At 37.9% G+C, this 21,282-nt stretch overlaps 1 protein-coding gene across 1 annotated transcript in view; it reads right to left on the reverse strand.

Moving 5' to 3' along the window:
• Positions 1-21,282, reverse strand: part of VWA8 (von Willebrand factor A domain containing 8) — a 333,428-nt gene that overhangs the window by 174,851 nt on the left and 137,295 nt on the right. Inside the window, exons 18-20 of the mRNA XM_040991347.1 lie at positions 19,670-19,776; positions 16,035-16,141; positions 11,028-11,099 (exon numbers count right to left, since the gene is read on the reverse strand). Of these exons, the coding sequence (XP_040847281.1) occupies positions 11,028-11,099; positions 16,035-16,141; positions 19,670-19,776 (286 nt within the window). The remainder of the gene's footprint in view (positions 1-11,027; positions 11,100-16,034; positions 16,142-19,669; positions 19,777-21,282) is intronic.

Consider the following 21,282-nt stretch of genomic DNA (forward strand, 5'->3'; position numbering starts at 1 on the left):
ATGTCTGCACAACTGGTGTGATAGCTTAACTGGCTATTACTTTGCCTGCAACTGCCAGCATCCCACGTGTGCACTGGTTCATGTCCTAGACATTCCACTTCCAATCCAACTCCCTTCTTAAAGCTTGGGAAAGCAGTGAAGGATGCTCCATAGCCTTGGGACTCTGCACCTGCATGATAGACTTGGAAGAAGCTCCTGGCTTTTAATCAGCTCATCTATGGTCATTTTGGCCACGTGGGGCATAAATCAATGGATGTAATATATTTCCCTGTTTCTCCTGCTCTCCGTAAATTTGCCTTTTAAATAAAAAAAATCAATAAATCTTAAAAAAAAACAAGAAATGTTTGCATGGTGCAATAAGTTCATTTTAGGGCATTTACTACATGAATATCAACAAACAAAACTACAACAAAAGATAATTATTGCAGTGAATCAGGAGAAACAAATTCCAGCTTTGTTTTAACTTTAAAATTTATATCAAATGTTGAATTTACAATTCTTTATTGAAAATGTCTGAAGGTACACTGTTCTAAGAGGTAGGAGACTCACATGAGAATCCTTGCTTAATCCTCCTCTGACGAAGATTTTTACTACCATTTGAGCCTAGATTCTCTCATTTTATCAGGAAGGCCTAGACAAAAGCTAATCTCGGGCCAGGCACAGTAACCTAGTGACTCAAGTCCTTGTCTTGCACATACCTGGATCCTACATGGTCACCGGTTCTAATCCTGGCAGCCCTGCCACCCATCCAGCTTCCTTCTTGCAACCTGGGAAAGCAGTTGAGGACAGCCCAAAGCCCTGGGACCCTGCTCCTGAGCGGGAGACCCGGAGGAGGCTCAAGATCAGCTCAGCTCCGGCCACTGTGATGAATTGGGGAGTGAATCAATGGATAAAAGATCTTCCTCTCTATCTCTCCTTTTCTCTGTATATCTGACTTTCCAATAAAAATAAATAAATCCAAAAAACCAAAAAGCTAATTTTTAAATACTGTCTGCAATAATTTCTTTAATACTATAATGAAACATTATTGTTATATTATCATGACAATTTCTTATTTTCCAAATTCCTTTAATGAATATACATAACTCACATAACTAGGAAAAATAATATTAAACTGAGTAACAGAGAGAAGCTTCTGGCACGGGAACGAAGATTCCACGCAGGACATTCATACTGCATAATAATGTTACTGAGTTCAAGTTCCAGCTTTGCTTCTGTCTCCACTGTCCTGCTAATGCACTCTGGAAGGCAGGATGACTTCAGCACATTATCTGCCTTACTAATGGGAGACTCGGACAGAGCTCCAGGGTTCTGGCTTTGACCTCATCCAGCCTTAGCTGTTGCAGGAATCTGGGGAATAAGCCTGCAGGTGGAAGATTTCTATGTCTCTCTTTCTCTTTCAAATAAAATGACAACAATTTTCTAAAATATTATTAGTCTGAAAAATTCACAAAACATCTGCCTCTCTAAGAGAACTGGCAAACACCACCTAGATGGAGAGGCATTCCTTTTAACTGCACTATTAATTTGTAAGGTTCCAAACCAATTATAAGTCATGACCCCCATTTCATATACAAGAGTAAAATTAATATTCCTGAAATTTCCCCTTGGAAATGCTGTGTGCTATAAATGGCAAAGATGTACTTATAGATAGGAATGCTAGCTATTAGGTAGCAACAAAGTAGCCATGGCAGACAGTCGGGGGAGAGGGAAATCAATCTATGTGTAAGAGTAACATATACATTCAAACTAAATGAAAAAAAATTACTAAGAGACTCCAGACAAGCTAAATTGGCCAAAAATTTATGGACTACCCATAGAGGAGTAATAGGGTTCAATTCCTGGCTGCACTTCCAATTCCAGGTTTCTGTCAATGTGTATTTTAGGAGGCAGCCGGTGATGGGGTTAAGTAGTTGGGTTTGTGCCATCCACATGGAAAATATGGCTTGAGTTTCCAGCTACCAGTTCTGGACCCGAACTTCAGATGCTGTTTAGGCATCTGAAGAATCAGTGAGTGGGACATCTCCGTGCTTGTCTGTCAGTTTCTTTCTATGTGTCAACAGATGAACAGGCATAAACTGAGAGAATGTGGCAGAATGGAAAGAATTATAGTCAGGAAATTTACAGTTACGAAAATTCACCAATTAAGGGTGGTGAAGGGACAAAAAGATAATTTAAAGGTGAGAGTGTCATCGTATTTGATGAAATCACTACGCCATGGCCTTTGGGCACCAAAGGCTGCTGGAACTATTAGAAGCATAGCACACTTGGTTATCAAATTCCCTGCTGTCACTACCAGCTGGGAGTACAGGCAAGAAAATTTCTGGACACACTGTTCAGTCCCTCTACAGATTTTAGACAATTATGCTGGCATGGCAACATGGTATATTTCTGATGGTGCACCGTAGCAACCTGCTAGTGCTCAGTTCAAATTAATTAGCAAATTTCACACATTGTTAATTTTGGCAATAAAATATTCACAGCATTGCAATATTAAATCATGCAACAAGTATTTACTAAGCCCCTACCAGGAGAAAAGCTAAGTACCTGATCACAATTAGCTTCTAATTAATAGATGGAATGAGACTCAAAGAATTATATAGTATCAATGTTGCAGAGCCCTGCTTAGTTGGCAATGAATTTATATTTGTTGTTTTTAAATAATATATGTGACTTCAAAAAACTAAATGCTATGAGGATGAAAAAAAAGAAAGAAGCTATTTCTTTTCTTTTTTAAAAAGGAAGCTATTTCTAGTCAGGAAATTTCTATCATTTCATGTCACGTACAACTCAATCATAAGAAATTAATTAAGTAAATGAGATTTACCAAAATATCTCCTTGATGATGTTCATCAATATTGGCATAATTCTGAACAAAATGTTCATGTTATCAATACCTTTCAGAATAAAGACAATAGGTACTACGCTGGGTCTTAGCCAAATGCCAAGAAGCAATTAGAATAATGATAATAAGAAAGTATATTTTTCCTCTTTCAATGTGACTTGGCAAGCACATCCAATAAGTTTAAGGACAAGACTTTTCTTGGATATTGACTGAAACAAACTGACTATAAAATAACGCTTTTGAGATAACTGAGAAAGACTGACAATAGATAGAGTATTATAGATTAACAAATTAGTTTTAACTTAATATTTAATTATTGCTAATTGGTTATATTAGAAATAAAAATCTGAGAAAAAAGACTGGCAAAAACTAAAGTTTTTAAAGATGATGGGCAAAACGTACTGAGGGAACAGATGAAACAGGATGGACAAAATGCCGTGAAGTCATTGAAGCTGGAAGACAGGCACACGAGCATGGAGGAAGCATAACAGGCGACACAGCGAAGGCACCCCACATGAAAACTAACCACAACTGGATTTTTATTTGAGAAGGAAGATAAAATGCATTAGAATTTCGGTGAGGGCAAAATATATGGACTATGGAATATAAGGAGCATCTAAATAAAACTTTCATCAGACTGCTATTTCATTAAATAATACACAAAGCCAATTTAAAATGAAAAAAAAAAAGTTCAGAAGCTCTAGCAAGTGATTTGACTAGGCTATATCACATAGAAGTGTTTGGGAGTAATTAACTGTGCCCCTTAAATGTAAGTTGAGCTTTAACGACTTGCTTTGAAATTTTATCTAATTCTAGTAACTGAACAATATTATTACATGTAGATGATTACACTTACATTTCTACAAGCAACAATGCATATGTTAATGATAAGAATGTCTGAGGATGTTCAAAGATTACATAGCTAAAATAACTTGCCCTTCAAATATTCAGTAAGATGCAACTGCTTTCAATAGCATGCATAGTTATGCATGCCTTTTCTGCACACACAAAAGATCTACATACAGGCAGATTTTGTCATTCTCATTTGTCATGTTATAGCAAATATGTTTATATCAAATGAAATATGATTCTACAAATCAAAAGAAAACCAAGTATGGGAAGGCAGGTTTATTCATAGGCCATAGTTGGGACAAAAAGCATCGCAGGCTCTTATCACCATTTATCTTGTTACAGGAAAGGTACTCAAAATGTTATAATTACACTTATGGGAAAGTAATGCATGCTAGCAGTGTGCTGAAGTGGTTCTCCAATGTGTGCACTGAGTCCTCCATGACCGAGGGGCCTGTGTGATTTCAGGGCACCCTATTGCACCTGGTTAAAAGGTGGTACAATTCTACCCCCCTTATATAGGAAAATAATCCCTCCCAGAAAACAGAAAGAATCACAACATTTTATTTTATCAAAGTAAGATGCAGCTACTTTATTTTGTTGTGAAAAAAATGAGTTTTTTTCAAGCTTCTCAAGAAACGTGAATCTTGTCTAATACCATAGACTTTTGAAAAGGTTTTATCCACAAGAAAATCTGGGATTAGGCTTACTAAAGGTGATAAACCTTGAGAAACTTGAAAATTAACACTTACTCATTTTAATTTGCTCATTGCAAAAGTTGCTATTGATAACAGAACAATCTTATGAAACATCCCTAGATAAAACTTCAATGACTGGATATACCTTTTACAGATTTCAGTCAGTTTCTTATTGACAAATAAAACTGAATAGAGTCAACCTTTCTATTGGCAGTTTGTATTGGGTAGCTGTTGTATTTTATAATTATGCCAACTTGTTGATGGCTTCTCTGTCCATAGGTACTTCCTGAAGCTTCGTTTCTAGTCATTACTTAAAGCTTTGAAGAAAGAGAAGGGAGGAAGCCAGGTCAATTGCTACAAATGGCTCACCTTATTTCATAATAAACCATGTGACAAAAACAGGCATTTTCCCAGGTGGCTGTCATTGCCACACTACCACCAGAACTGAGAGTCAGGTTTGCATTCTCTGTCGGCACTTTCACTTACATCCAATTTTCCTTTTTGACTGTCATGCTTCACAGGATAGGAACAAAGGTGAGGATGAGAATGCACACAAAAATATTCAGGAACGTATGAAACATTGAATAAGGGCACTTTCAAAGCCATTTAAAATGAGCTGAGTTATTCTGACTGCAAATGCAAACCTTTCTTCCAAATCAGCTTCCCTGGATGAGGAGGACTTCAAGGAGAGTGCCAAGGGAGAGAACAAACAACCTCCACCCCAGCCCACGGCAATGCATAACTCTGCAGGGCACTTGCAGGCGTGCCAAGGAGCACTACAGGAGGTTTACACACTCCTTTGGGCCCACTAAATGGAACCATTGTAACTGTGGGTGGGCAACTGGCACAGTAGTTAAGTTGCCACTTGAGACATTCAAGTTCCTTATCAGAGTATCTGGGTTTGAGTTGTGGTTCCATTTTCAATTCTAGCTTCCTGCTAACGCACACTCTGGAAGGCAGCAAGTGACAGCTCAAGTAGCTGGGTACCCATTATCTACATGGGTGACCCAGATTATATTCTGGGCTCCTGTTTAAGTTTGACCCAGCCTTGGCTGTTGCAGGCATTTGAGGAGTAAATCAGTCAGTGGAATACTCTCTCTTTGTCCCAAACTCCTTCCCTCCCTTTTCCTTCCCCTCCCATTCTCCATCACTCCCCCTCCCATCATTTAAATTAGTAGATATTTTTTAAAGAGTCTAATGAGGGGCCCAGCACGATAGCCTATTGGCTAAAGTCCTTTGCCTTGAATGTGCCAAGATCGTGTATGGGTGCCAGTTCTAATCACTATAGCCCTGCTTCCCATCCAGCTTCCTGCTTGTGGCCTGGGAAAGTAGTGGTGGATGGTCCAAAACCTTGTGTCCAAAACCTGTGTGGGAGACTTGGAAGAAGCTCCTGGCTTTGGATTGGCTCAGCTCCAGCCATTGCGGCACCTGGGGAGTGAGCCATCGGACGGGAGATCTTCCTCTCTGTCTCTCCTCTCTGTATATCTGCCTTTCCAATAAAAAGAAAATAAATCTTTTTTTTTTTAAAGAATCTAATTACAGAATCTTGCAGTTTTTTCCATACACATTAGCTTTTCAAGGCAACTTCAAAACAGTTTACAAGCAAACAAAAAACAAAGTTACCTCAAGTATTCAAGTTCTAGTTAGAGTTTAGCCAGCCAGCTTGTTTAATTTTTCACTCTTTTATTTGATAAATGTAAAGATTGGTAAAGTTATATCTCACTTAATTAGCCAAACAGTGATCAACACTTATTTTTTTATTAAAGATTTTAAAATAATTAGTATTTCTGTCATTCTGATCATGCTCCCAGTCACACAGCCTATCAGAACAGAACTGTTTCCAGCTGAATGGGCAAATTAGATATTAATTCTCTTGAAAAAGCAAACCCTAGATGCCTTATAATATAGTTGTGTCTTTCACTTAATACTTGCAAACTCACAGAAGAAATTCAGCCAACATGTCCTAAAACCTCCTGAAAATAATTCAACTAAGACAAAATTTTAAATGTATTTCCTTGAGATTTATTTTGATTTATTTGATAGGCAATATTGGGACCAGTGTAGTGGAGTAGTAAGCTAAATTTCCCCCTGTGGTGCTGGCAATCCATATGGGCACCAGTTTGTGTCCTGACTGCTTCACTTTTGAACCAGCTCGCTGTTAACGGCTTGAGAAAGCAGCAGAAGACAGCCCAAGTCCTTGAGCTCCTGGACCCATGTGGAAGGCCCACAAGAAGCTCCTGGCTTCTAGTTTAGCCTGGTTCAGCTTTGCTACAATGGCCATTTTAGGAATGAACCAAAGGTAGAAAATTTCTCTCTCTGTCTCTCCCTCTCTCTAATTCTGCCTTTCAAGTAAAACAAATAAATCTTTTTTAAAAGACAGTTACAAAAAGTAAGAGGGACACACACACACACACACACACACACACACACACACACACCAAGAGACAAAATCTTCCATTCTCTAATTTACTTCCCAAATGGCCACAATGGTTGGGGCTGTGCCAGGCCAAAGTTAGGAATCCAAAGCTTCTTACCAAATCACCCACAGGAATCCAAGCTACAAGCAAAACTGGGCCATTTCCTTTGTTTTCCCACACATTTTAGCAGGGAACTGGATAGGAAGTAGAGTAGTTGACACTCCAACGGGCACCCATATAGGGTACTAACATTGATTGTGGTGGCTTAACTTGAGACATCATCTTACCTCTAAATATTTTTGGCTAATTTATTTTAGACAGTCCTCCAAAATCCAGGAATTCATTCAGTCAATATTCGTTAAATGAGTACTATATGTAAGGTATCACAAAATATGGAAAAATAATGAAAACTCACTGTTCTTAGTAGATAGAAGGCAGATAGATGTACAAGTCTAACAGAAGTACAGAAAAAGTCTTAAAATGCCCTATTCAACAGTTTAAAGAATAGGGTCAACCTTACAGTCTGAAACATTCAGAAGACTCATTAAAGATGTATCACATACATATTATAGCCAGAGTGGCCTTGAAAATTATCCATCTAACCCTACAATTGTACAGATAAGAAAAACAAAAAAAAAAAAAAAGAAAAGCTTTATAAGAGGAAAAGTGATTTACTTTATATCACAGAATTAAAAATCCTGGGTAGGAAGGAAGGTCTTTGAATTTCTGTTTACTTCCTTTCCATGATATTGTGCTGCCATTCTGATGTTAAAAGCATTTGCTTAGGAAAGATGAGGGGAAGGAGAGTGCCTGATGGTGAAGATCAGAGGCTGGGAAGAACACTGCTGAGAGGCACGTCCAGGAATCAGACTGTTACTACAAAAACAAAGCTTGAGGGGAGGAATGCGAGACACTGAGTTGAAAGGACAGTGAGATTAGGCAACAGAGAGCATCAAATGACAGCCTAAGACAGACTTTTTTTAAATTAGATAAATCAATGTATACAAGTAGCAGAATTTAGACAGCAAATCTGAAATCCTTATCAGCATCAAATCTATGCTGTAACATCAGTAGTCTCAAAGGTCTATCATGAAAGAACAGAAACTCTTCGGAAGTGAACAAAGTCAGCTAAATATAGCAAATTTATGCTGAAATCAAATTCCTTTTGTGATTGTTCTTTCTCAAAAGTGGGTGGTGGCAGAACTGGTATAAGAGAAGGCAAGACACAGTGAGCTGTTGGTCATAGATGGAGTTGGTGATAGTACTGCTAGGTAAAAGCCTGTGATTCCCTAGCTGTTTGCCTTACTCCTCTGTGGGAGCATCAACATCCAGACAGTTCGTAAGCCAACCCTAGACAGGCTTGGAAGTGAGTAGATATTGGGATCCAGCCACAAAACTAGGGATCAGGAATTGTTCTTCCCTGCTTTCCATGCAAGCTATTCCCAGGTCCTTCACTCTGGTATCTTGCTCCCTTCTTTATGACTGGAAACAGATGAGAGATACCACACTGGCTCACATGCACATATGTATAATACTATGCAATAATCCCAAACACCTCTACCTCTATGCATGGTTTTCATGTATCATAAAGCAAAGCAAATCTCTATATCACCTCAACCCTCACTTAGCATACTCCCTGCAACCTTCCAGAGGTTATACTACACTCCCTAACTCTGTTGCTCCTGCTTAGACTCTAACTTCAGACTTTTAAGCAAGAAGACCCTCTTACCTGCCCAAGTGTGGCATTAATTTTCCCAAGAAAATCTAACTGCACCAACCCACCAAACACTTAAGACACCAACACCATAAGGGTATTTTAAAAATCACATGGATGTTCCACTTTGGCTTTTACAACCTTCCTTTTGAAAACCTGCTCATCAGAAAAGATATTTCTTGGTCTATTTTCCTTTGCTAATGCTGCGACACCAGTATTATCTGTCTAAGGTCATTTTACTGATGGTGAAAGATCTGCAAAGGACCCACCAAGTGCACCCAGATATAATGCCTAGGAAATCTATCATGCATTCACTTAAAAAATGGGAAGGGGCAGGGGACTGGATGGCCTACTGGCTAAATCTTTGCCTTTCAAGTGCTGGGATCTTATATGCGTGTAGTTCATGTCCCAGCTGCTCCACTTTCCAACCAGCTCCCTGCTTGTGGCCTAGGAAAGCAGCAGAGAATGGGACCCTGCATCAGTGTGGGAGATCCAGAAGAAGCTCCTGGCTCTGGACAAGCTCAGCCTCAGCCTCAGACATTGCGGAAACTTGCAGAGTGAACCAGTGGATGGAAGATCTTTCTGTCTTTGCTTCTCTGTAAATTTGCCTTTCCAATAAAAATAAATAAATCTTTTTTTTTTTTGGGCATTTCGAACAGTGGCTACGACACTATTTGAGAGACTCACATATCACAACAGATTATCTGGATTCAAGTTCCAGCTTGGTTTGTGAGTCCAGGTTCCTACTAACACACAGCCTGGTAGGCAGCAGGTGATGGCTCAAGTAGTTAAGTCTCTGCCACCCATCAGTGTAACCTGGATCATGTCCCTGGCTCCCATCTAAGGCCTGGCTGTTGAGGAGAGAACTAGAAGATGACACTCCTCTGTCTCTCTGCCTTTTGGACATATACATATAGTCATACATAAAAACTTCAAAATCTTGGTAAAATACTCTGGGCTTCAAAGCCCACAAGTGATTATTTTTCAAAGTGAGATTTTGTTATGCTGGATTTCAAAATTAATATTGATTATTCACCGATCTTATTTCTCCCATTCTGGTGTACAGAAAAAATGACTTTTTAGTTAAGTGGGTAGAACTTTCAAAAGGTGAGGAAAAAGACTGCCATGAATAATTTACTGTCCTACTCTTAATCCTTGTTTAGAAAAAATGAATCAAATGAGTCCTAACGCACTTTTGTACTATACAGGGATACAGTGATTTTACTTTTAGCTGGCAAACTAAGCACTGTGAAGTACTTTCATGCATTATCTCATGTCATCCTTAAAGAAGACCTACTATTTATACTCCCAGATTAGTCATCAGAAAACTGTGCCTTGGTAAGATAAGCAATGTGCTCAAGTCATACAGCCATATATGGAAGGCATGCTGGAGGAGATCCAGTCAGGTCATTTCTAAGCTCGAGTTCTCAATCAGCAAATTACTCAAACTATCCTTTTTAAAATTCAAACAAAGAAAAAAAACTTTGAAATCACCAGCTTGAAAGGTTAAGTACACGAAGAATGTGTACTGATTTTATAAGTACAAGAAAGAACTCATTAATTGAAGAGTAATTTTTAAAAATGAAAATGCTGCTCATTGTGGGTCAATTAATTCAGCTGAGGAAAATTATCAGACCCTCTCACTATAAGATGCCCATTCATTGCCTCCACATACACTGTACATCTTCTGTGTGGTACATAACATGCTGGGAACTAGGGACAGAGGTTGACAAGAGAAACAAGATCCCTCCTCTACAGGCAGGCTCCCAGCTTCAAAGCTCCACAGGGCCGGTGTGATACAAAGGGACAGAAATGAGGAGGAGTAGGGAAACCCAACTCAAGTAGGACAGAGGGAAGGCTTCCCTCCCAAGAGAAAGGGGCAGGGCATGTAGGAAGTACATGTAGAAGGACAAACAGGATCGAGGACTAGAAAAAAGATGAAAGCCAAGGACAATTTCAGAGCAGCTCAAGGCAGTGCAGAAAGAAAACAGGAGCCAAAGCTTAGGCCTGGAAAGGTGGGCTGATCAGATCCTGCAGGAACATACAGCACCTGGCAGACTACACCAAAGGGCCAAGGGCAGCCAACATAAACTAGACAGAAACACTTTATCAGATTTTAGCCATACATCTGGCTGTCAAAAAGAATGTAGCTCACAAAGGGAGTGGAACTGCGGTAGAAAACCATCACTGCAATCCAGGTGACAGGTGCTGCGAGTGGGGTTAGCACAACAGGTTTAGGCAAAAAGAGTAGATGTTTAGGAGGCTGAATGGACAGGACTTGCTGTGAGATGGAAGACTGACAGCCTTGAGGCAATTCTAAACCTTAGAAGGTAGCAGATCTTATCTTTTAAATAAACCAGACATTTAACTGAAATTAAAATATATATATATATATATCAGTCATTTTAAAAAAATCCAACTTAATAAGAAAAAAAAACTTCCTGCTTTCTAAATACTATTGCTACTGTTCATTATTTAACACCAGCATCCAAGTCATGACTCACCTGGTTACCAACCAATAATAGGTGCTCTCCCAGGAGAAAGTCTTTGAGCATGTCTTCCATCACTATCATGTGCTAGAAGTAAATGAATTTTTCACAATTAAGGTAAAATTAGACAGTTAAGTATATTTTTGTGGAATGTGAAACATATTCATATAAAATACTCAAATGACTGGGTTAAAATGATTGATGATGCAATTATAAATAAGTTATATACATGGCCCGGTCATTGACACTGAAAACATGAAACACTCCACCTGAACAAAGCTACTAGACAATATTTTAGTGAGATTTTATATTTCAATTCAAATATTTTCAGTCACTAAACTATGTAGACTTGCCTTATAACTTGATGTAATATTAAAATCCACACTTGCCACACTATGTAAATATATAAGGACTTCAAAAATTAACTGGAGATTTTCCTGGAATATTTTACACTGACTTGTTCTTAACCTTTACCTTCAAAGATATATGTAGTTTTAGAATTAAAAATGTATTACCTTCCACACTTCTTTATTTGAATGATAACACAATATAATAAGAGAATAAGATTAAAGTTATTCACAAAAGCCTCAGAGGAAATTACATTCTCTTTTGCATCCTGGAAAATAAGACACCAATATACAGGCTACAAAGGCTTATCAGGGGTTGGGGAGGCAATTATGCCTAGCCTAAGTAAAATCCACATTGCTTATTCTTGATTTTCTGTTTCAAATAAATAATGGCCTCAAGGTACTGATGTTCTCTGTTTGTACAAAAGGAAAATTAAACTTAAGCATCTAATACACACTGCAGATACTTTTCCAGGATGTCATTTGCTTTCCTTTTTTTTTTTCACTTGGGTTTTTGAAAACCTGCTTATTTTTCCTTATCAAATTTACCAATATTTCATACCCTTTCTTATTAAAAAAAAAAGGCATTGACAGATTCCCTGATGTTTATCTTGTTAGGCTTAATTTTTTGCAAGTGCTTTTAGATACAACACAGGGCTAGAGTTTCAACAAGGCCTGAAGATGAACATATCCACTGATTGTTCATTCTGGAACACTTCCAAGAATAAAAAGAGATACTATAAATAATCATCCTAAGAAAAAACTATAAACAGAAACTATCTTAAGCAAACTAAGATGTATGATCATCCACTAAAAAGAAGTCCTAAAATTATCTGAAGTTGGGTTCCAGCACATATCCAGTCTGAAAATCTCTACTTAGTAACAAAGATACAAAGATACAAAGTGAGTGCCAATTTCCAGACAATACTGTTTCTCCCATAAAAAACGGGCTAAGATATGTGAAAGACAGAAAACTTGGAACAAACACACCTGCATAGCCAGGTTATACTGAAAAAGCAACCAAACTGCAATTGTATTCAAAAATTCTTTACCCTTCCCTTGTCCTCCTACCTTGTATTTTCACTTCATCTAGCTAGATTATTCAAATCAACAAACATTAGCTAAAGCTAAGGTCACAGCCAACATCATTCTTCTCTTAACTTCTTGGTTGACTGTGGACAATTTCTCAAATGTCTCCTTTCCCAGATGTCTGTCTCTCCTGATTCCCTCCTTACTTTGCCAATGATTTATCTCTATAATCTTCTCAACCTGATCTTGTAGCAAATGCGTTAATAAATACTGATTGTCCCATGGCTCCTTCCTTCGTCCTCATTCTGTTTTTCCCTGTTTTCTTCTAGGTAACAGCTTATTTAAAAGTAAATAATCAATTGTGGAAGTAAAGGTCACAGTTCCTTTGAGGCACAATAGAATGTGCCTACATATCCACAGACACCTATCTGAGGGGCTGGTGAAAGCTAGGTGTAATTGGGTATTTGCGTGTCTACACTCAAAGAATCCCCTCTGGCTCTGCTGTCCCTCAACCTTTTCATCCCTCTCATGGCTTCAACTACCAACCCTTCACTGATCTTCAAAATCGTTTTCCTCCTTATCTCCAGTTTCATATTCCTAAGTTCTGACTGAACTACTTGATTATTCCCTCATCTCCTAAATCAAATTCAGCTCATGACTTTCCCCTCAACTTCCTTCCTGTATCTTATTTCCCAATGAACATTATCATTTTCCATCACCTGTCCAAATCCCTATCACCATCATCATCATCACCCCCTTCACCTTACTCCTCTTCTACCAAAATCAAATTACATATCAAACCTTATCCATTATGATGGACACACTCACATACACCCCACCTTTATCTATCCTGTCATTTTTATCCCCATAGCTTTAATTCAGGTTTTCATCTTCTCTTGCCTAGATTTTATTAGCCAAGTCAGCCTCTCCCTGAATCAATGTATTCTCTACAATACGCACACAGATAATTGCTCAAAATATTTTCACTTCATCCTCCAAAATATACTAAAAATATTAAAAAATTTTAATACTTTAGGAACAAAGGTTATTCTATTCTTGATCTCATCTCAACTGTATCTAACATTGCTCTCCTCCATCCTACACTTCGTGCTAGCTATGGGCACAATTCAAAATAACTTTCTGTTCACTGTTCAATTTACAATTCTACCAGACTATATGCTCCCTAAGGGAGACTCCATAATAAAAATTTCTATTGACTGTATCTCTTCAACAGCCCTGCAACATGTCTGCTCTACCCTGTCCCCACTGTCACTGAATTAGTTCAGAACCTTCAGGACTTCAACCTGGACTGAGGTAATAAGCACTCTCTGCTTTGGTTCTAACTCCTAGACAACACTGAAAAGCACACGCAACATTAATAAAAGTGCAAATGTGCTTGGGATCTTTCATTGACTTTCCTAATTCTTCTGAATTGAATCTCAGGTCCTTAATGAGCAAGGCCCAGATGATGTGATTCTTTCCTAATCATCCTGACACTCATCTATTCACACTCTTCCACTTGCAATCTCAACTCTGTGCCAGTGACAATTAAATAATGAGCTGGCCTCCTACACAAACAAGTATCTGCAAATGCTTGGCTCTCTGCCTCAGAAACCTTCCCAACTTTACTTGGTTAACTAATTTTCTATGGTCATTTCAATTTGGGACCATGCTACTATAGTAACCTTCATATACTTTCAACACACTGTAGAATTTACCACAGCATTTAAAGTTTGTCTCCCCTTGGAGGTGCAAATGTTCTGTGTGTTTTTTAAGCTGCTTTCCAACTCCTCAGGACAAGAGCTGATACACTTAAACATTTTTTAAATTTTATCGATTTAAAGCTCTTAAGCTTATTAAAAAGTTATTAGTATCTCTATCAATTCCTACTCTTCTCTGTTGCAAAATGTTTCTTGATCAAAATTTAATGATATTACACTCCTTAGCAAGAGCATTCCAAGTTTATTCACTCGTTCAGTAATCTGCTCAACACATATGGACTACGTGTTGGGAACTGCTATTAGCTGGAGAACCAAGATGAAGAATACAAAAGGCCTTGTTTCAGTGGTGCAGAAAACAACATGTTGAAAATCAGTTTCCATCCCATGTGACAGAGGAGCATGATGGCGTAGCAACACCTCCATCTGCAAGATGCACAGAACACTAGTGTCTCTGGGATGAAATGCAACTGAAAAGGAAGTAGCAATTTAAGCAACAGAAGCAAGTTTAATCAAGCCACTGTGCATAGAACTGGGGTTGATAAAAATTTTCCATTGATGGTTAATTCAATTCACAGTGCTTTATGAAGAGAAGGTGTGCTAGGAGACAAGCCACAGAGTCCCTTAGTGCCACTGTGTAAAGTTTACAGCAACCCTGCAGCCTCAATGTCTGTGTCGCAAATGCCATAGCAACAGACACTGTGTTCAAGGGCACAATGGCCTTCCCTTCTACTGAACTTCCTATGTTTTCATATGCTGCAGTCTTTTCAACCTTGGCTGCCATGGCGCTTTATACAGAAGTTTCCTGATTCTTCGTTCCATTCCACTACTTGGACAGGGTGTTATAACATCAACTCTTGGCAACAGCATATTTTCCTTACAATCAGGTTTTCCTCTTTATTTGATATGCAACATTTGTTTCCTCTTTTATGTCTTCTAAATAACTGCTTTTTGTGCTTTTGTCTACTGATTGTACAACTAGCAATAATACTCCAGAAGCAAAACATCATTAGTTAACTGACTTCAGGATGAATAAAAACATCAGGGTCACTACTCACGCTACGTCATAGATAATAACCTGATGTTGACAGATTTCAGAATGTTTAAACAAGACTTTATTAAGAAAAAAGAATTTGTTTAGATACTTGCTACATTGTTAACTTAGGGATATAAACTGACCTATACAGAGAGTTGGGCAATATCAGACTTTAAATTTTATTCACTTACAAATATGGTGAAAATACTAAGTCCTTCTGATACACTTTCTGAAAGTAATTTTACGTATACACTGATCATTATAGAAAACTTTAACTGTGTTGTTATTGCAAAAGAAATGATCATATGATAGAAAATCTGAAAATGGAAACCGAATAATTTTTTTCCTGAAAATTTACATTAAAGTGAACATCTGTAATAAAGCTTTCAAGATACAAAATTATTTCTACATTAAATAAAACATCCATTAATTACTGGCTAGGTTAAAACTAGGAGTTCCCTACCCTCATCTTTTTGGGGAAAAAAATAGGAGAAATACTAGAAATTTGTAGGAAAAGCGGTGTTAGGAAAAGGATGCATAAAACATATCCCTATTTAAACTACTAAAATGATGTAAATAGCAAACAAGAAAAAGGGAAGTACTTATGTTTTGTTTTTACCTTAATAATGTATTTATTTATGTGAAGTATAACCATATAATGTGTGAACCTATAAAACCTATTTCTCTAATCTTAGCAGCAATTCCCTCAATTTTCAAGCAATTCTTGGAAAAAAATTGAATTGGTATAATACCTTAATGAGAGATGTTCAGCATCTCATTTTACATCATCTAATCTGAACATAGAAAATTACAAATGTAATTAAACTTCAGCCTCATTTGGATAAGAGTCAACCGTAGTGGTTTACACAAGAATACAAACTTATCCACTCACCTGTACATTGTCATAGAAGAGAACATCAGGCACTTTCATTTTCTCACGGGCATTATAGATGGGCGCACTAACAGCGCCAATTCTCAGAGAGTCAGATAGCACTTCACCTAAACATTTCATGCAGGACAGAGAATTATTTATAGCAGCGTCTTCAGAAAAGCTAAGTCAACCCAACTAAGGCTACAATACAGCCTCTGAAATACTTATGAGCTCTTCAGGGACTGACTTTAATGTAATAACCAAAGAAATAAGCTTGAAAGTGGTAATAAAACACTATGGCTCTAAATACAGCTCAGAATATAAGAGAGATTTTATCTACATCTACATATCCATTGGTATCTATTGATATTGATAGAGACATAGTTACATAACAAATGCATAGATAAACCTGAAAGTTTAAAAAAAAAAAAAAGAAAGAAAAAGGGAAAGAAAAGAAAAGAAAAAAGAACAACCCAGAATATAGTTAAGTCACCTACATGGGGTAATTAAGTCAGAGACTGTAACACACACATAAGCCAAATTCTCTCATTCTAAAGTCCATAAGTACCCTGGATATAATATTTTAGGTCCAATTCAGTTACGCAGTAGGACCATCTAGAGCTCTGGTTAAAAAAAGAAGAAGAAAAGAAAAATACAAAACAGAATCTGGTGTTGTGGGGCAGCAAGTTAACTTGCCACTTGGAAAGCTGGCATTGTATATAGGAAGACTAGTTTGAATTTCAACCATTCCCCTTTTGATCTAGCTCCCTGCTAATACACTTGGGAATAATCCAACTGCTTGTAGACCTGCCAAAAGGTGGAGGACCAGGATAGAATTCCTGGCTCTTGGTTTTGGTTTGGCTCAGCTCTGGCTTTGCAGGCAGTTGGGCAGTGAATCATCAGACTGAATCTGTCTCTCTTTGTCTCTCCCTCTCTCTTACTCTTGCATTTCAAACAAAATAAAACAATTTTAAAACTGCAAGTGAATGAAACCACCCCAGCTCTCTAAAATCTCATCTTCAGGATTGGCCCAAGTGGTTTCAAAGAATAATAAAAGCCATCACTTACCAAGGACCTTTTATGTGCCAGATCCCTAACTAAGCAGTGAATCTAAATTTTTTCTTATGTAATTTACCGTCACTCTTAACAATAACACAAAAATTATAAGGAAACTCAAAAGAACACAAATTAAGTAATTCTCTTAAAATTACCAAGCTAGTGTGGATAGAGCTTAAAATAGAACTTAGTCCAGTCTGGCATTCTTTCTACCATGTGTACCATGTTCATTCCATCCTGTGGAAATACCCCAGGCAAGCAGTTATGCAATGACAAAGCTTTAAACATTTCACTTATCTCCACACTCCCACATCCCCAGTCCTTCAAATAAGAATACTGTAGCTTGCTTCTCCTCCAGAATGCTAATTTTATGCTAAATGATTTTGAAAGTCAAGGGGAAAGCAATGTTTGCTTCCATGAAGTACCAGGGAAAACATGAGTTAAAAATCACTGCACTGACCCCCTTACACAGTCTTGCTGAGTGCAGCTGCACATCTGCCAAAGCACACGTCTTACTGGGAGTCTCCACTTCACAGACTCTTGGCAATTCACTTTTATTCACAAGTTCTGAAGTGAAGGAAAACCATGAGCTCTCACACTGAGAGTTCAGTATTTATAAAACATCTCTGATACAGATCCAATGCAAACTAATTAAGGGGAAGAGTAAGAATGTGGCAGTGATCCCATTGTAGACATCTATGCTGAGATAACAAAGACAATTTTAGATTCAAACAACATTGATAGCATCAATGGTTTAGTTTATGAAACATATTCTTTCAGTAGTTTTAGGACTTTGGGACAATTTAAATCACTCAACCAATGTTTACTTTCAAAATTTTAAGCTCAAAAAGGAAAATAGACTGACAGGGTGATGTTGGCACTTCCCTGGGGAGAAGGCTGGCTCTCTTCCAAAAAATCGCAGCACTATTTGAGCACATTTGTCAAGGTTTCATTCTAGTAGGCTCAAAATCTGAGTTTGTCATCACAATCGAGAGCCAAGTCTAACTTCCAGAAAAATATAAAGACATATTTTCTACATGTATATGTTATGCTACAAAGTCAGAATTGCAGAATACTACATCACAATGAAAGCTGTAACCCTCCTTTGAGAAGCAATGTTCGCCATAATTAGCACTTTGTAGAGACCTGCATAGTAAGGGAAAGACCCAGCTCACAGTTATCTGATGAGCACAGACTCTGAACCATAAGAGTGAAGTAAAATGAATTCTCTGTAGAAGAGCTGGACTTGAAGATAAATGGAGCCAGATGAGTGAAAAGCTCTTTACTTGGGTTCCTCATACCCTACATGAGGCACTGCTTATACTAATCTTTTAATAAAGAGAAGCAATGCACAGTCTACATGAGATGATCTTTTTTTCTACATGTTAGTAGATTCAACTACTTTTAATCATTGTGAGTTTATTAGTATCAGTGTTACTCACTGCTGGAGTTGGCTCAGCTCAAATCTACTTAGATCTATTAATATGTTCAGTTTATAATTTTACTCAAGAATGCCATCAAATATTTCCTTACTGCCAAATTTTGTCTCAGTGTAACCACAGCCATTAAAAACACCGATTACAAAGATAGCCATAATAAGACTGGTTACACACTGGATTTTTAATAATATGAATAATAAACATTAAAATTTGGGCCCAGTGCAATGGCTAAATTGGCTCTTCCTCCCCATCAATTGTCAGTATCCCATATGGGTGCTAGTTCATGTCCCAGCTTCTCCATTTCCCATCCAGCTCCCTGCTTGTGGACAGGGAAAGCAGTAGAGAATGGCCCAAAGTCTTGGGACCCTGCACCCATGTGGGGCACCCCGAGCAGCCTCGAGGCTCCTGGCTCCTGGCTTCAGATCACCTCAGCTCCTGCCAATGGTGGCAATTTGGGGAGTGGTCCAGAGAATGGAGGATCTTTCTTTCTCTCTATAAAGCTGCCTTTCCAATGACAATAAATACATATTTAAAATAAAATAAATTATAAAATTATAAAATTTCCACTATAAAGTAATTAATTGAATGAAAGGGAAATTTTATAATGAGAACCAAATCTCCATCAATCCAAAACTATACTTCTAGATCCCTGAAAGAAAATGACCATAAAAGAGAACACAGGTGGAAACAGAAGGTAGAAGGAGGTATGGAATGGTTTTCAAAGTATTAATACTTTAGTCTGTCATCAATCTAGAAAAGTTGTTCAAAGATATCCCATTGTACCCTGGTAGTTCTTGAAATGTAAATGTTTGCCAAAAAAACCAGAATTCTGTAGTCTATGAAGAAATAAATTTGGAAGATATATACTTGTCAAAATTAGCTGATTTACGGCAGGAATTTTCAGAGCCTTTACTATGTCAGTGTCAACTGTGACTCTAGCTAGGTGGAACTGTTTCTAATATGTACTAAAAAAAGTAACTATGCTAGGATTCAAGTTCTAAACTGTTCTCAAACTTTTAAAAAAGTTAAATTCATTTCTTCAATCCATTCCAGAAAACAAAATGGACAGAAAACATTTTTTGTTGAAATTAAGATAAGTAGTAGTATAATATGTTTGAAAAGTACTGTTTAACTTTACAAAGAACCAAATCAAATACTTACATTTGTAGTTCTCTAGTTCTGGTTCCAGATTATCAACAGCATTTACTTCTATTGCAGCATCTGCCAGATTTTTTTCTAATGCTGACCTAGCCAGACTTGGTAAAAACCTAGCAGGGGGAAAAGACAGGAAAAATCAGGAGAAATCAGTTAATGATTTCCATGATTCTTCAACATTATTTTGCTTCTCTCTCTAATACATGCATTTTTACTAATTAAAACCAATTACAAAGATTAATATGGATTTGTGAAATAAAATTATATATTTTAGAATAAAAACAAAGTATGTACAAATGCATGTATATGTAAGTTTAATAAATTGAGTAAAACACATCTGTAATTAGCAGTATCCACTTACAAAGAAATGTCAGTTTCCTATCCGTGTAATATTCCATCTACAAATCGAATGAGCATCTTGCCTACTGCCTCATTTGGGTCCTGACACTGAGGACTGACACAGCTCTAGGCCAGCAGCATATCAGTTCAGCATCAGCACAGATGCCTCTATTGCTCATCTCTGACTTTTCAGCAGTTTTTAGACCACTGTCTTCTTGTGCAAAATCAAGCCCTGCTGGAGGCCAGCTCCAGCCAAGTTCACAGCTCTAGAAGGGTGTGAGGAGGCAGCAAGAAGAAGACACTAACACTGGCATGGTGCCCTCAATTAACAGGTCAACGAGCTGTCTTTTTTGATTTACCCAGCCACATCACATGCTTCTGCACAAACATTTAATTGTTCTATTTTTATTTCATGACTAAGGGGGCATGCACAGACATTTGGTCATTCTGTCTGTACCTCATGGTTAAGCAGGTGCCCCTAAAGATAATTCTGCAATATAATCATATTCTTCAAAGCAAACCATTGTTCATTCTTCAGTAGTAGCCATGGAACGACAGCCAGGACTCCAATTGGGGCCAAGACACATGAGATTACCTGCTAATCAGTAATACATTCCTACTACATTTCTACTTCTACAATTTACCCAATACTTAATGGGAAAAATATGTCACAAGGGAAAAAACATAAAAATTCAAGACATATGTTTCAAATATTAAATCCCCCTACAACTACAAGCTCTACAATGCCATAAACAATCAAACAACAATCAAAAGCATATCCTTATTAATAAAAGTATCCTTAAATTCCTCTAGCCAAAAATCATAAGAAATGGCTGAAACAGATACATTTTCTATGCTTCAAAGAAATGCAAGGACAGGCTAGCCTTTAAGATCACAGTAACTGGGGCCCGGCGCAGTGGCGCAGTGGTTAAGGTCCTCGCCTTGCACCCCCGGGATCCCATATGGGCACCGGTTCTAATCCCGGCAGCCCTGCTTCCCATCCAGCTCCCTGCCTGTGACCCGGGAAAGCAGTCGAGGACGGCCCAAAGCTTTGGGACCCGGCACCCACGTGGGAGACCCACAAGAGGCTCCTGGCTTCGGATTGGCATAGCATCGACCATTGTGCTCACTTGGGGAGTGAATCATCGGACAGAAGATCTTCCTCTCTGTCTCTCCTCTCTGTATATCCGCCTTTCCAATAAAAATAAAAAATAAATAAATCTTTAAAATAATTAAAAAAAGATCACAGTAACTGTGTTTATCACCATAGCAGTTTCATC

This window comes from Ochotona curzoniae, unplaced genomic scaffold (assembly GCF_017591425.1).
Source record: "Ochotona curzoniae isolate NIBS_2020 unplaced genomic scaffold, NIBS_Ocur_1.0 contig_64, whole genome shotgun sequence".
Classification (NCBI taxonomy): domain Eukaryota; kingdom Metazoa; phylum Chordata; class Mammalia; order Lagomorpha; family Ochotonidae; genus Ochotona; species Ochotona curzoniae.